At 47.3% G+C, this 12,640-nt stretch overlaps 1 protein-coding gene across 2 annotated transcripts in view; it reads left to right on the top strand.

Annotated features, from left to right (window-relative positions):
- The window catches only part of SCGN (secretagogin, EF-hand calcium binding protein), a 103,736-nt gene that overhangs the window by 66,775 nt on the left and 24,321 nt on the right, over positions 1 to 12,640 (top strand). Inside the window, exons 5-6 of one of the 2 annotated variants that reach the window (XM_030190105.1) lie at positions 4,328 to 4,384; positions 12,376 to 12,453. In XM_030190105.1, the coding sequence (XP_030045965.1) occupies positions 4,328 to 4,384; positions 12,376 to 12,453 (135 nt within the window). The remainder of the gene's footprint in view (positions 1 to 4,327; positions 4,385 to 12,375; positions 12,454 to 12,640) is intronic. The other variant, XM_030190106.1, reaches the window with a different exon arrangement.

Genomic DNA, 12,640 nt, shown 5'->3' with positions numbered 1-12,640 from the left:
GCCCAAAGACATCTCCTGCCTGAGCCCAGCCTGTGCTGAATCAGCAGCACTTAATTCAGTCGGCGCACTTTTGCCGCTAATGCCGGCTCTCCCGTGCACGCTCAGTTCAGTTCAGGCATGAAAGCAGAGGGGGCCGAGGCCCCCCTCCCCTGTGGCTACACCACTGCTTGCATGGAGAGAGAATCCTGCTCCTTCCTTAACCAGAACTTCAAATTGCACTGAAGTAAAATCAGAATTGGATCAAATTAGCCTGGGAAAAAATGATTCAGATGGCTTCCCAAAACCTTCGTGGTGACCTCCCAGCCAAACATTTATTTAGTATATTTGCAATGAATATGTATGAGATAAAGTTGCAAATAGTATGCACATTTATCCAGAGCTGCCAGGATACCCAGTTCCAGGGTGAGATTTTTTTTTTTTACCCAGTCCTGGTTTTGAACTTAAATCTCAAAGCATTGTGGTAGTTGTATTCTGAGTCTCTCCATTAAAATCAATGCTGCTGACAGAAGTCCAGGACTAACTTAAAAATCTTCCTCCTGGAAATGGGTACCTTGGCACTTTGTTTTCTAAATTTTGGGGACTGGAGGCCTAATTCTACCCGGGGTAGGCAGCTTGAAAGTCTGCAAGTGTGGAAGACTGAATGTATTAGTTAAATTCTAGACCTCTTTACCAAGCTGCGACAAAAGGGAGCCTGTGCTGGCGTTGTTGTGTGTTTTTGACGCGACCTAAGGCCCCCTCTTATAGCAGCAGCAGGCAAAATGTAGATCTCTCTTTGTTTTTCAGGAAATGGCCTTGTGGCAAGTGAAGCACTGGCCGTGCGGCCATTTCAGGGGGAGCCTTTACCGCCACCCATTGAGGTTTGGTAAGGGCTCCTGCCCTAACCCGGTGGTAACTGGGCAGCGCATAGCACTGCCCGATTACTGCCAGGTACACACCGGCACTACAAAAATTAAAATATTTTTGTAGCGCCAGATATAATGTGCGCTGGGGGGAGAACTACTGCCGGGCTGCTACGGTAGCCCGGCGGTATTTCCTTTTTTAGTGAGCGGTAAGCCCGCGTTGGGCTTACCACCACTTTGTAAAAGTGGCCCTCTGTTTGTAAGTTTCTATTTGATTTTTAATTGGTATTTTTTTTCTGATCTTAATTGTTTTTATTGTAAACCACTCTGACTTGTATGACAAAATAGGGGGTATATCAAGTGTTTTGAACTATGAAACTGATTTATCTCATGCAGATTTGTACTGCTACTGCATTTAGAAAGCAGTAACCCAGCTTATCCTAATATTCACTCCTGATGCAAAAGCAGAAATTATTTATTGGATAAAAACTGGAGAAAAGCCACTTCTCTTTGTGCACTTTCTTCCTTCTCCTTGTCGGCCGTGGATCCTTCACCCTGTTCTTCTGCTCTGCACCGACCACCTCCCATCTGCACAAATGTATTTATTTAACTCAACTGGAAAAAGGTACTCAGCATAGTTCCTGCACCCCAAATGAAAACAAACATCATTTTTAGATTTTACAACCCTCTAAGATAAAGTCCAGTCCTGGAGTATTCTTTGCCAGTCAGGTTTTCAGGATATCCACAGTGAATAAGTATGAACTTGATTTGCATACAGTGCATCCATTATATGCAAATCTCTTTCATGCACATTCATTGTGTATATCCTGAAAACCTGACTGGCAAGGGATACTCCAGGACTGAACTTGGGAAACACTACTCTAAAATAGGATTTCTCAACCCAGTCCTTGAGACACACCCAGCCAGTCAGATTTTCAGGATATCCACAATGAATATGCATGAGATAGATTTGCATACAATGGAGGCAGAGTATGCAAATGTGGATATCTTGAAAACCAGGCTGGCTTGATATGTCCTGAGGACTGGGTTGAGAACCTCTGCTCTAAAACTGGAGACCCCAAATATACATTGTAAGCTGATTCTGGTTCTCAACTTACCTCTTCAGTTCCTCTTACCTGTTCATAGTCTGATTCTTCCCATTGAAATTAGTTGCTGCCAGTGCCATCATGCATCAGGACAGTGCATTCATCAATGCAAGACTGCTTAAAATGTCTGTACTTGTCAGACCTGTGAGTTCTTGTACCAAGTAGAGTGCTGCCAAGCCCGGTACTCGGACCAGGTTCTGCTTGGCGGCCGAACAACCCCGGGTTTCACCTGCGCTGATCACCATTCCCCAGAGGTTGAGCCCCTAGGTGCGGGAGGCCTGGAAGGCTTACGAGATGGAGCAGGAAGCGGAGTGATGAACGTGACGGCCAGACAGGCAGCAGGCAAGAGAGTGATCCAGGTACAGGCAGAGTCAGTAGGCAGGCAGCAGACACGAGAGTAATCCAGGTATAGGCAAGGTCAGGAGGCAGGCAGCAGACACGAGAGTAATCCAGGTACAGGCAGAGTCAGCAACAAAGAACAAAGTAGAGGAGATGCACACTACTGAGCAAGTAACACCTACCAAAGTTGAAGCCGAAGCAAGGAGTCTAGGGAGAGCTCAGCTGATAAAGTGCTGGTGTCTGACATCAGCAGGGAGATGGGGCACAGCCATAGGACAAGAGCAGGGGAAGGAGGAACTGGAAGACCAATAGGAGAGAAGCAAGGGAAGCCAGGCAGAGGAAGAGCAGACCTAGGTGGGTGGAAGCAAAGCAATCAAGGAGCCTAGAAGCCAGGCAGAGAGAGAGAGAGCAGAGCCAGATGCATGGAAGCAAAGCAATCAAGGAACCTGCAGCCAGAGAAGAACTACACACACTTGGCTCAGGGCTGTGCCAGTCAAGTGTGCGTGTCAATGGGACCCTGTGCAGCCTGAGGACGCCACTTGTGTTGAGGTAGGGGACATGACACTACTGGAACTGGGTAAGTTGGCAGCTATGCAATCAGTGCCACATACTTATAGAGCTGCATTAATATCAGCTGGATTCCTGTATAAAGACCTTCAGGTGTTAATTGTACAAGACTACAAAAATTTCAGATGGTAAATTTTTGCATGATCTGAAACTTAGGGGTTCATTTCAAAACAAAAAAAATCCCCAAAAATGTGATAAGGTAGAAGAAAGATGCTTTTCTCCCAAAACGTACAAGCTGCAATTTTTGACACCCAGATTTTAGATGTTTTGCTCCACAGTTTGTCCAAATTTCAAGGGGGCATGTTGGGAGCATGTTTGGGGCGGGACATGGGTGGCACCAAAAGATAGATGTTTTCCTGCAATAATAGAACAAAATGATGCATCTAGGGCCAGAATGAAGATGTTTCTGGCTAGGTCTGTTCAATCATGACTAAGTGACCAAATGACCGCTGGAGGGATTAAGGCATAACCCCCCCTTACTCCCCCAGTGGTCACTGACCCCCTCCCACTCCCCAAAGATGTGAAAGAAACAGTACATACCAGCCTGTATGGCAGAAGGGGACCCAGGCCCATATCCCACTCTGACTAGTACACGTGGTTGAAAATGTGAGCCCTCCAAAACCTACCAAAAAAACACTGTACCTTACATATAGTAGTGCTATAGAAATGATAAGTAGTTATAGTAGTATGTACAGTTGGATACAGTAGATTTTTGGTGGATTTTGGAGGGCTCACCATACAATATAAGGGGGTAACAATGAAATGTGTACCTGGAACCTTTTATGTGAACTCCACTGGAGTGCCCCCTCGGGTGCCCAATTGCTCTGCTGGGATGTCCATGTGACCACTCCAGCCCCTCATACATCCCAATGGCTTTCTTTAGTGCGTTTTTCCCTTGGATGGTTTTTGTTCCCCCAAAAATGGTCCTAAAAGATAGATGCGCTGAACACAAAAACGTCTAGCAAATAGCCATTTTTGAAACAAAAAGTTGGCTGTTTTTCTGGTTTGAAAATGGCCACGTTCACTACTGGATTTTTGGACATATCAAAAATACCCCTCCACGTGTCCTCACTAGTATATCAAACAGAGAGAGAGAGAGAGAGTTCCTCCTGTTACCTGTTTACTGTTTAGGAAATCAAAGGCATGGAAGCAGAGCAGAGCTCCTTAACCCAGCCCTGAGGACACACTGAACCAGTCAGAATTTTAGGATAAACACAATGAATATGCATGAGATAGCTTGGCACACAAAGGAGGTACGACATGCAAATCTGCCTCATTCACATTTATTGTCACATACACAGGAGGGGCAGAACCCCGACTAGCTCAGTGTGCCCTAAGGATTGGGTTAAGAACCCCTGAAGTAGAGACACTTGTTTGAAATCATCCAGATATCCTGATTCTCGGTTCTGTGCTGCAACCATTCCTTCAATCACTAATGAGAGATTGAAACAGTGTCGCTAATATTTCCTCCATTAGATCTGGCGCAAGTACGATGCAGACAGCAGTGGCTTCATTTCAGCTATTGAGCTCAGAGTAAGTAATTCTACAGCTATCTTAAGTCATATATGTACCTTGCTGGCATGCCAAATTTTGAATTTTAATGTTTTTATTTGGGGGTATATGAAGAGACATTTTAAAAAGCTACAAAACATATTTCTGTATTTATTATTTACAGCTATACAATGCAGCTTATATTAATATGCCGCCCTTCTTCCAATGAGAACTCAGAATGGTTAACGTCATAATAATCAAAACACAATCCGGTTGATATTGAAAGAGGCTCCTGCCAGCTTAAATCGCTTGTGGCTGCCTAACCCCTGATATTCAGCAGCACTTAACCACTGGATATGGGCTCTGGCCATGTTTGAAGTGGGCAAGTCAGGGGTGATACAGGGTGTAGAGCTGGGGGAGGAGCCAGCAGTTAGGCAGGTGTCAGCAATATTCAATGCCGGTGCCACATACCTAAATGGGCAATATAGGGCCACATAAAATGTATTCCTAAATCTGCCTGCCTAACTCTGAACCCTGGGGGACAAAGAGCCAGTAGCGATATGGAGTGTTATTCTCAGTAGGTAAAGCAGAGATACCAAGTTACCCAGTTCCAGGCTGGAGATTTTGGGCAGTCGTGGATTTTTGACCACCTCATTCTGGTGCATTATGGGTCTTCCAGCACTGATTTCAATGGGCAGGATCAGGCACTACAAATCCAACACTGATTTGGAATGTAAGTTCAAAACCAGGACTGGTAAAAACATCTCCAGCCTGGAACTGGGTAACCTGGCTAGTAGAAGAGTTCATAGGTCACCAGAGTGCTCTTCAGAAATAAGAGAAACTCACTGTTCCTCTTCACATTGTGTTGTCAAGTCTCTGGGAAGGGGCCTGTCAATTCCAAAATAAGTTATGCCTAACTAGGGTTACCATATGTCCGGATTTACCCGGACATGTCCTCTTTTTCAGGACATGTTAGGGTGTCCGGACGGGTTTTGCCAGTCCGCCCGTTTGTCCGGATTTCTGGACAAACGGGCGGGTGGTGAGCCTATCCTAGCCTCCCCTTCCCTTACTTACTATCTACTGCCCTGGTGGTCTAGTGACCTCTTCGGGGCAGGAAAGAGCCCCCTCTTTCCTGCCCGGAGCGCTGCCTTTGCCCTGCATCCTGTTGCTGTGACGGTCTTGGGATTCAAAATGGCCGCTGAGAGTTGAAGCAGCCTCGTGAGACTTCAACTCTCGGTGGCCATTTTGAATCCCGAGACCGTCACAGCAACAGGATGCAGGGCAAGGACAGAGCTCCGGGCAGGAAAGAGGGGGCTCTTTCCTGTCCCGAAGAGGTCACTAGACCACCAGGCCAGTAGATAGTAAGTAAGGGGAGGGGACGGGAGGTGACCCGGGGGAGGTGTTGGGGGACAGGGGAGGGGAATATGTGACCGGGGGAAGGGAGGGGAATATGTGACAGGGGGCGGGGTGAGGATGCGAAAGGGGCGGCCATGGGTGGGGCACGGGGTGGGACATGTGTCCTCTTTTTGAGAGGACAAAATATGGTAACCCTATTCCTAACCATCTGCAACATAACAACAGGGGAGCTGGTGACAGTGAGAGAACAGATTTGTACCATATTGGGACTGGGAGGGGGAGGAGTAAGAGTGGGTGATGATCTCCCTTTGCTTTCTCCTTCCTAGTCCCAGTAACCCCTCCAGCTCCCATGAACATTTCTACTAGCATAACCTTTAACTACTGAGCGTAACACTCCATATCACACCTGATTCTTGTCCTCTAGGTGCAGATCACATCTCTTTCCCTTTTAGTCTCACACACATACAGCGCTAATCCTTTTTTTTTTTTTCTTTCTTTCTTAGGCACACCCCAACCCCATAACCCACCTCAGCTCTTTATGACCCTGGGCAAGTCACTTAACCCTCCATTGCCTCAGGCACAAAACCCAAGATTGTGAGCCCTCTAAGGACAGAGAAAGTACCTATAATGTGCGATTATCCTCCACCTTGAATGACGGTTACGCGGATTATAAATGCAAAAATTAATTAAATTAAGCCTTCTCTCCCCTTATTGCCTGATCCCCACCTATCCCTAAGATTCTAACCCATTTCTCTTAGCCTTGCCCCCTCTTTCTCCCTCCCCTCCCCTGATATCCCATTCCTTCACTGGTCCCCTTCCTCCCTGCTCTTTCTCTTATTTCTGATTACTCTCTTCCCTTCCTGACAACGATCACTAAGGTTCTTCCCACTCCCTCCCCCAAAAAATCAAATTATATTACACAGAAACACAACAAGGTTATCAAACTATTTTCTTTTTATACGGTAAAATTTCATTTACATTATTCAATATGACAATTTATGCAAATATGCCGTCTACCATCAGAACCATTTGCTGCAGAACTGTTTACCTTGCCTCAGAAAGGGCCTCTGAGCTGTTGCTGAAATCTGGGGGCTGTGCAAACGATATATCAGCAACCCAAATCCTGCAAATAACAGCTATCCTTTAAAATTAAAATACACAGAAGTGTGGTTAAGCATTGCTGTCCTATTCTCTTAGTGTGTGTGATGGTGCAGCTAACTCTGAACACCTTTGTATGTTATCCTGCACCTTACTACACTTTCCCTCTAATTCATAATGATTTTCTAATCCTTGATAACTTGCAATTTAGCTGGTACCTTTTTCATTAGTACCTTAAGGTCAGGAGCGGCTCAAGGCAAGATGTCACCTGTGCCAGGGCTGAGAATTCGCCCCCCTCCCCCTGGGCCAAGATCTAGCATCTCCCCCTTCCTTCCTCTACCCCATTCCCCGAGTTTACCTTCTTTTTTCATGTTCAAAAAGCCAGTGGCGGCAGTGATTCGCATACACTGCCCTGCCGCCGGCACCAGCCTCTTCTCTACCGCAGCCACCTCTCAGTGGCCTCAATAAAAAGAAGAGGCACATGCCAGGAACAGGGCAGCACATGGGAATCGCGTCTGCCATCCCCGACTTTTGAAATATGAAGAAGGTTAACTGAGGGAATGGGGTGGAGGAAGGAAGGGGGAGATGCCACTAACAGAACAGTGCCCGCCTGAGGTCCCCGCCTCAGGTAACCTAATGTTCGGGCCGGCCCTGCTCAAGGTTACATTCAGGTACACTAGGTATTTCCCTGTCCTCAGAGGGCTTACAATCTAAGGGACTCTTTTACTAAAGCTTAGCCCACGCTAACAGACATTAACGTGCACTAAATACTGTGCATCCTATTCACTGTTCTTCCTAAGCTGAGCGGGAGTCCTCTAACTGCACTGCTGTCAGTGGGGGGACGGGGGGGGGAGGCGATGCTTCAAAATTGTGTTTTCAATCACTAGGCCTGCAGAGCTTGCCTGTCTCTCACCACTGAAAATGTGAAACAGCCACTCCCACTGACAGGGCTGTAGGTAGAGGATTCCCACACAGCTTAGGGAGAACAGTGGTCTTATTATATACCTATGGGTCACGAGGCACTTAGCCAGTGGTGTGCTGGTAAATGTTTAACAACAGGCTCTCTCCCCGGTCCCCCTCTGCGCCCCCCGGTCCCCCTCTGTGCCCCCCCCCAAATTGCAAGGCTGGCTATAGCCGTGGCGAGAGCCTGGGGGGGGGGGGGGGCAAATGCATTACTCCAGGAAAAAAAAATTAAATGAGCCCAGGTTCCAATCTAATTCATGTTTAGTGTGCGATAAAATGCCATAAATAAGTAAATAAATATAAACCTTTAATGTTGAGCACCTGATTCTCAAAGTGAACATATTCCAAACACTATAATGAAAATAAAATTATTTTTTTCTACCTTTGTTGTCTGGTGACTGTTTTTCTGATCATGCTGGCCCAGTATCCAATTTTGCTGCTATCTGTCCTCTTAACTCCGTTTCCAGGGCTTCCTTTCCATTTATTTCTTTCCTTTCTTCTTCATTTCTGGTCCTCAGCTTCTGCCTATTCATCCATGTGCAGTTTTTCTCCTCTCTTCCTTTTCCCTTATCTCATCTCCTTCCTCACTCTTCCCTCCCCTCCATCCATGTCCAGCATTTCTTCTCTCTCCCCTCCTCTCCCCTGCCCTCCATCCACCCATGTCCAGTGACCCTTCTCTCCCCCTGCCCTCCATCCACCCATGTCCAGTGACCCTTCTCTCCCCCTGCCCTGCATGCACCCATACCCAGCGACCCTCCTCTCCCCTGCCCTGCATGCACCCATACCCAGTGACCCTCCTTTCCCCTGCCCTCCATCCACCCATGTCCAGCAGTGACCCTCCTCTCCCCTGCCCTGCATGCACCCATACCCAGCGACCCTTCTCTCCCCTCCATCCACAAATGCCCAGCGACTCCCTTCTTTCCCCTGCCACCCTCTCCCGAGTTGTTCGGCGAATTCTCCTCCCTCCCTCCGGACCTGGTCCCTCATGTCACCGACCCGACCTGACTCTTCAAATTCTTTGGGGCAGGCAGTCTTGCCTGCCCGCTGCCAGCACTGACTCTCCCCCTCTGGCGCTGCCGGTTTGCGCTTCAAAATGGCCGCCGAGACCAGCAGAAGTCTCGCAAGGCCACCTCTGGAAGTCTCGGTGGCCATTTTTAAAGTGCGAACCGGCAGCGCCAGCGGGGGAGAGTCAGCGCTGGCAGCGGGCAGGCAAGACTGCCTGCTCCAAAGAATTCGAAGAGTCAGGTCGGTGATGTGAGGGACCGGATCCAGAGGGAGGGAGGGAGGGAGGGAGGGAGGGAGGAGAGCCAGCTCGCGCGTTTCAACAACCGGCTCGCAAGTCGGAAGCAAAGTTAACAACCGGCTCTTGCGAGCTGGTGCGAGCCAGCTCCAGCACACCACTGCACTTAGCACACACTAATGTTTGTTACCACATGCTAAGCTTCAGTAAAAAGACTCCTAACTTTGTACCTGAGGCTATGGAGGGTTAAGTGACTTGCCCAAGATCACAAGGAGCAGCAGCAGCATTTGAACCGGGCTTCCATAGTAGCCAGCCTGGTGCCCTAACCATTAGGCTACTCCTCCTTTCTTGTGTTTCCTAAAAGGAAGTAAACAGTAATAAAATGGACTCAAGCTAACACCCACATAAAAATATTAGAATCAGAGTAAGTCTGAAACTTGTGGATGGAAGCATCTGTCATCAAGACGTTAAGCCCAGCTACTTGCATTTATGTGCAAAAGTGTGCACACATACTTGTAACTGCCAAAATTCTGCCTACGCGGGAACAGGAAGTGGCTGTACAGAGAAGGCTTCTGGGATAGGCCGAAGACAGCACTTACATTGCTGCCAGTGCCAGCGGCCTGGAAGTTTAGAGGTCTGCTCCTGCCTTGTGACTTTGGCTATTCACTACTCGGCTCTCAGGGAGGGAGGCCGGGGCTGAGGGACACCATGCTGCCTCCCTCCTGTGCTGAGCTCCGGGCTCTTCTACATCCTCCTCTCCCCAGCTAACATCATCAAGCTCTGGTGGTATGTGGCAGCGACCCCATCCCCCTCAACCCAGAGGTGGGGCTAGGCAAGGAGAAGGGGGCCCCACCAAACTGGTCTGCACAGGGCCCCGCAATTGCTAAGACTGGCCCTACTTACACTGATGCAGTTGAGGGTTTCTCTTCTCTCCTATGGGCCTCCCTGACTGATTTGTGCTGAGGGTTTTTAGCTTGCCTTGACCACACCCTTCCTGCTCTGCTCCTGCTGAGTCATCTCTTCACTGCTCTATAGCCTGACTTCTAAGGTGGCTCTGTGACTGTGAGGGAATGATGTTAAGGGAGAGTCTATAATTTCCTATAGACTCCCTCACAACCTGGTTAGCTAATATTCTATAAGGAAAGTAGGCGCCTTCCAGGACTTTGTTGTGTGCGGCCTAAAGTTAACCGGATAAGTATATCTGGTTAACTTTAGAGCAGGTTTTTTAGAGTCCAGTGTAACTAGATAAGTTTAACCAGATAGTGATCATATGTAGCATTATCTGGTTAAACTAAAACCATGCTGTGGAATTTCCTTGCTGCTTTTTTGAGAAATAACTGGATAGGTGAGTCGATCAGATAAAATTTGAAGAATTAAAAAAACTAAAATTTGTCCAGGTGACTCCCAAGGTTACTCAGACAAATCTTTTGCTATTGACCCCAATCTGTCTATACCAAAAATAGCTGGCACAAACAACCTTACATGAACTCTTATGTGATAGGAAGAAAAGATGGGAAGGCAGGTGGAAGAGAGTTCAGTCTATGTGTTCTTAGGGGAGGTAGAATTCAGTCTATATGTTATTCAGGGCTGGAGACCCAGTATCCTAGGGGCAACTGTCCAACAAAGGACTGCATTAAAAAGAAGACAATGGCAATGACACAAAACTTTTACTGGCTTGTTTACCTAAAGTCCAACAGAAAAAGAAAACCAAACAGTCCCATAGATATCAAAGTCAACAAAAAACGGGGTGGGAACGACCAGTGTGATCAGTCAGGAGAAAAAAAAAAAGCAAATCCTTTATTCATATATACATCAATGTTTGCTTGAAGACAGCACATAGAGGAAAAGCAGCAAGCTTCACTTGACAGTGGACTCAACACAGTCCATGTTTCAGCCTATGCCTTCATCAGGAATTCTTACAAACATTAGAATTAGAATATACAAAATTATAATTAGAATCACTGCAACTTATAAAGATATATATATATGTGTGTGTGTGTGTGTGTGTGTGTGTGTGTGTGTGTGTGTGTGTGTGTGTGTGTGTGAAAAAGGCTTCGGCCAGCAAAGGTATTTGTTTGTGAGGGGAAGTGGCTAGGATGTGAGGCGAGGCGGTGGGGGGGCGAGGTGGTGGGGGTGTGCCGGGGCGACACTCAAAATGTGCCCCCAACCTCGGGCTCTGGCCCCCTCCCACCATGAGGTCTGGCTACGCCCCTGACTAAAATGCTAGAGACACCCATATATTCCTATGGGTGTCTCTAGCAGTAGCACATGCTAAAAACTCTAGTGCGGCTTAGTGAACAGGTCCCTAAAGTACTTATATAGGCTTTTATGTGAAGCCTTTATGACAACCTTCATAAAAAAACTTTCTAATGATGAATCCTTAAACACACTAGTCTAAAATACTTATATAGCCCCATGTTTACAAAGCTGTGCTAGCGGCAGTCAATGTGGTAATGCCGAAACCAGTGGCGTAGGAAGGGGGGCGGGAGGGGCGGTCCACCCCGGGTGCACACGCTCGGGGGGTGCCGGCCCCGCTGGTTCCCTGCTCCCTCTGTGCCCCGGAACTTCTGGGGCAGAGAGAGCAGGGAACCAGCGGGGCCGACGCAGCTCCAAGTGACGTGCACTCAGGGCGGATCGGCCCTCCCGCAGGTAAGAATGCAATCCAGGGGGGGGGGGTTGAGCTCCGTGGGGGGTGTGCTGCAGAGGAGGGGGGTCGCGCTATGCTGCACCTGGGGGGGGGTGCGCAGCGGCAACCCGCCCCGGGTGCCATTAGCCCTCGCTACGGCACTTGCCGAAACAGCTCATTCACTTTGAATGGGCTATGTTGGCATTGCCGCATGGCTTTGTAAACAGGGGGGGGGGATAGACTTTTATGTAGAGCTTTATAGCAACCCCGTTTTTTGTTGACCTTGTTTATCTAAAGTACATTATGCAGGCAGAAGAGAAGCAATGTTGTCCGTCGTAGGTCCTCTTTTATGGAACAAATCACCTGAGAAGTTACATTTGCTGACAGAATTTTCTACAATGAGGAAGGGACTGAAAACATACTTTTACTCTCAGACATTTGCACCTTAGTAGGTAGATATCAGACTGTTTGTAAGAGACCATGGAGTTGTTTGTGATGTTATGTGTTATTTCTAACTATGTTGGTTTTATTGTTACCCGCCTAGTAATAGGTGGGCTAGAATTAAAAGAGAGAAATACCTAAGTAAATAAATAAAACAGCTCTTTCTAGTTTTACTGCTTTTTAGCAAAACCAAACCAGCATATGTGATTTTTATCTTGCTTCTGGGTGTCATGAATGCTGATAAATCTCAAGAGAACAAATATGAAATGTTCTAGCAAGGACAATAAACCATGTATCTGCCATCCACAGAACTTCTTGCAAGACCTATTCCAGCAGCACAAAAAGCAAATTCCAGAGGCTAAACTGGATGAGTATACCCACACGATGGTGAGTGACAGAAGAAACCACTGTAGCTGAGAATGTTTGAACTTTTCTTGCTTTATGAAAACATTATAGAGTAAATTTGAACGCTGAGAGCAAATATCATAGCAAAATACTGCAAGACCATGCCAATGCCCTAGAGTGGAGATCACGAGTGCAGTGCATTCTTCTTTTCCATATTAAGCAACTAGTG

The sequence above is a fragment of the Microcaecilia unicolor genome, chromosome 1, assembly GCF_901765095.1.
Source record: "Microcaecilia unicolor chromosome 1, aMicUni1.1, whole genome shotgun sequence".
NCBI classification, from domain to species: Eukaryota; Metazoa; Chordata; class Amphibia; order Gymnophiona; family Siphonopidae; genus Microcaecilia; species Microcaecilia unicolor.
The sequence above is the reverse complement of the archived record's forward strand: the minus strand, read 5'-3'. Positions and strand labels throughout refer to the sequence as shown.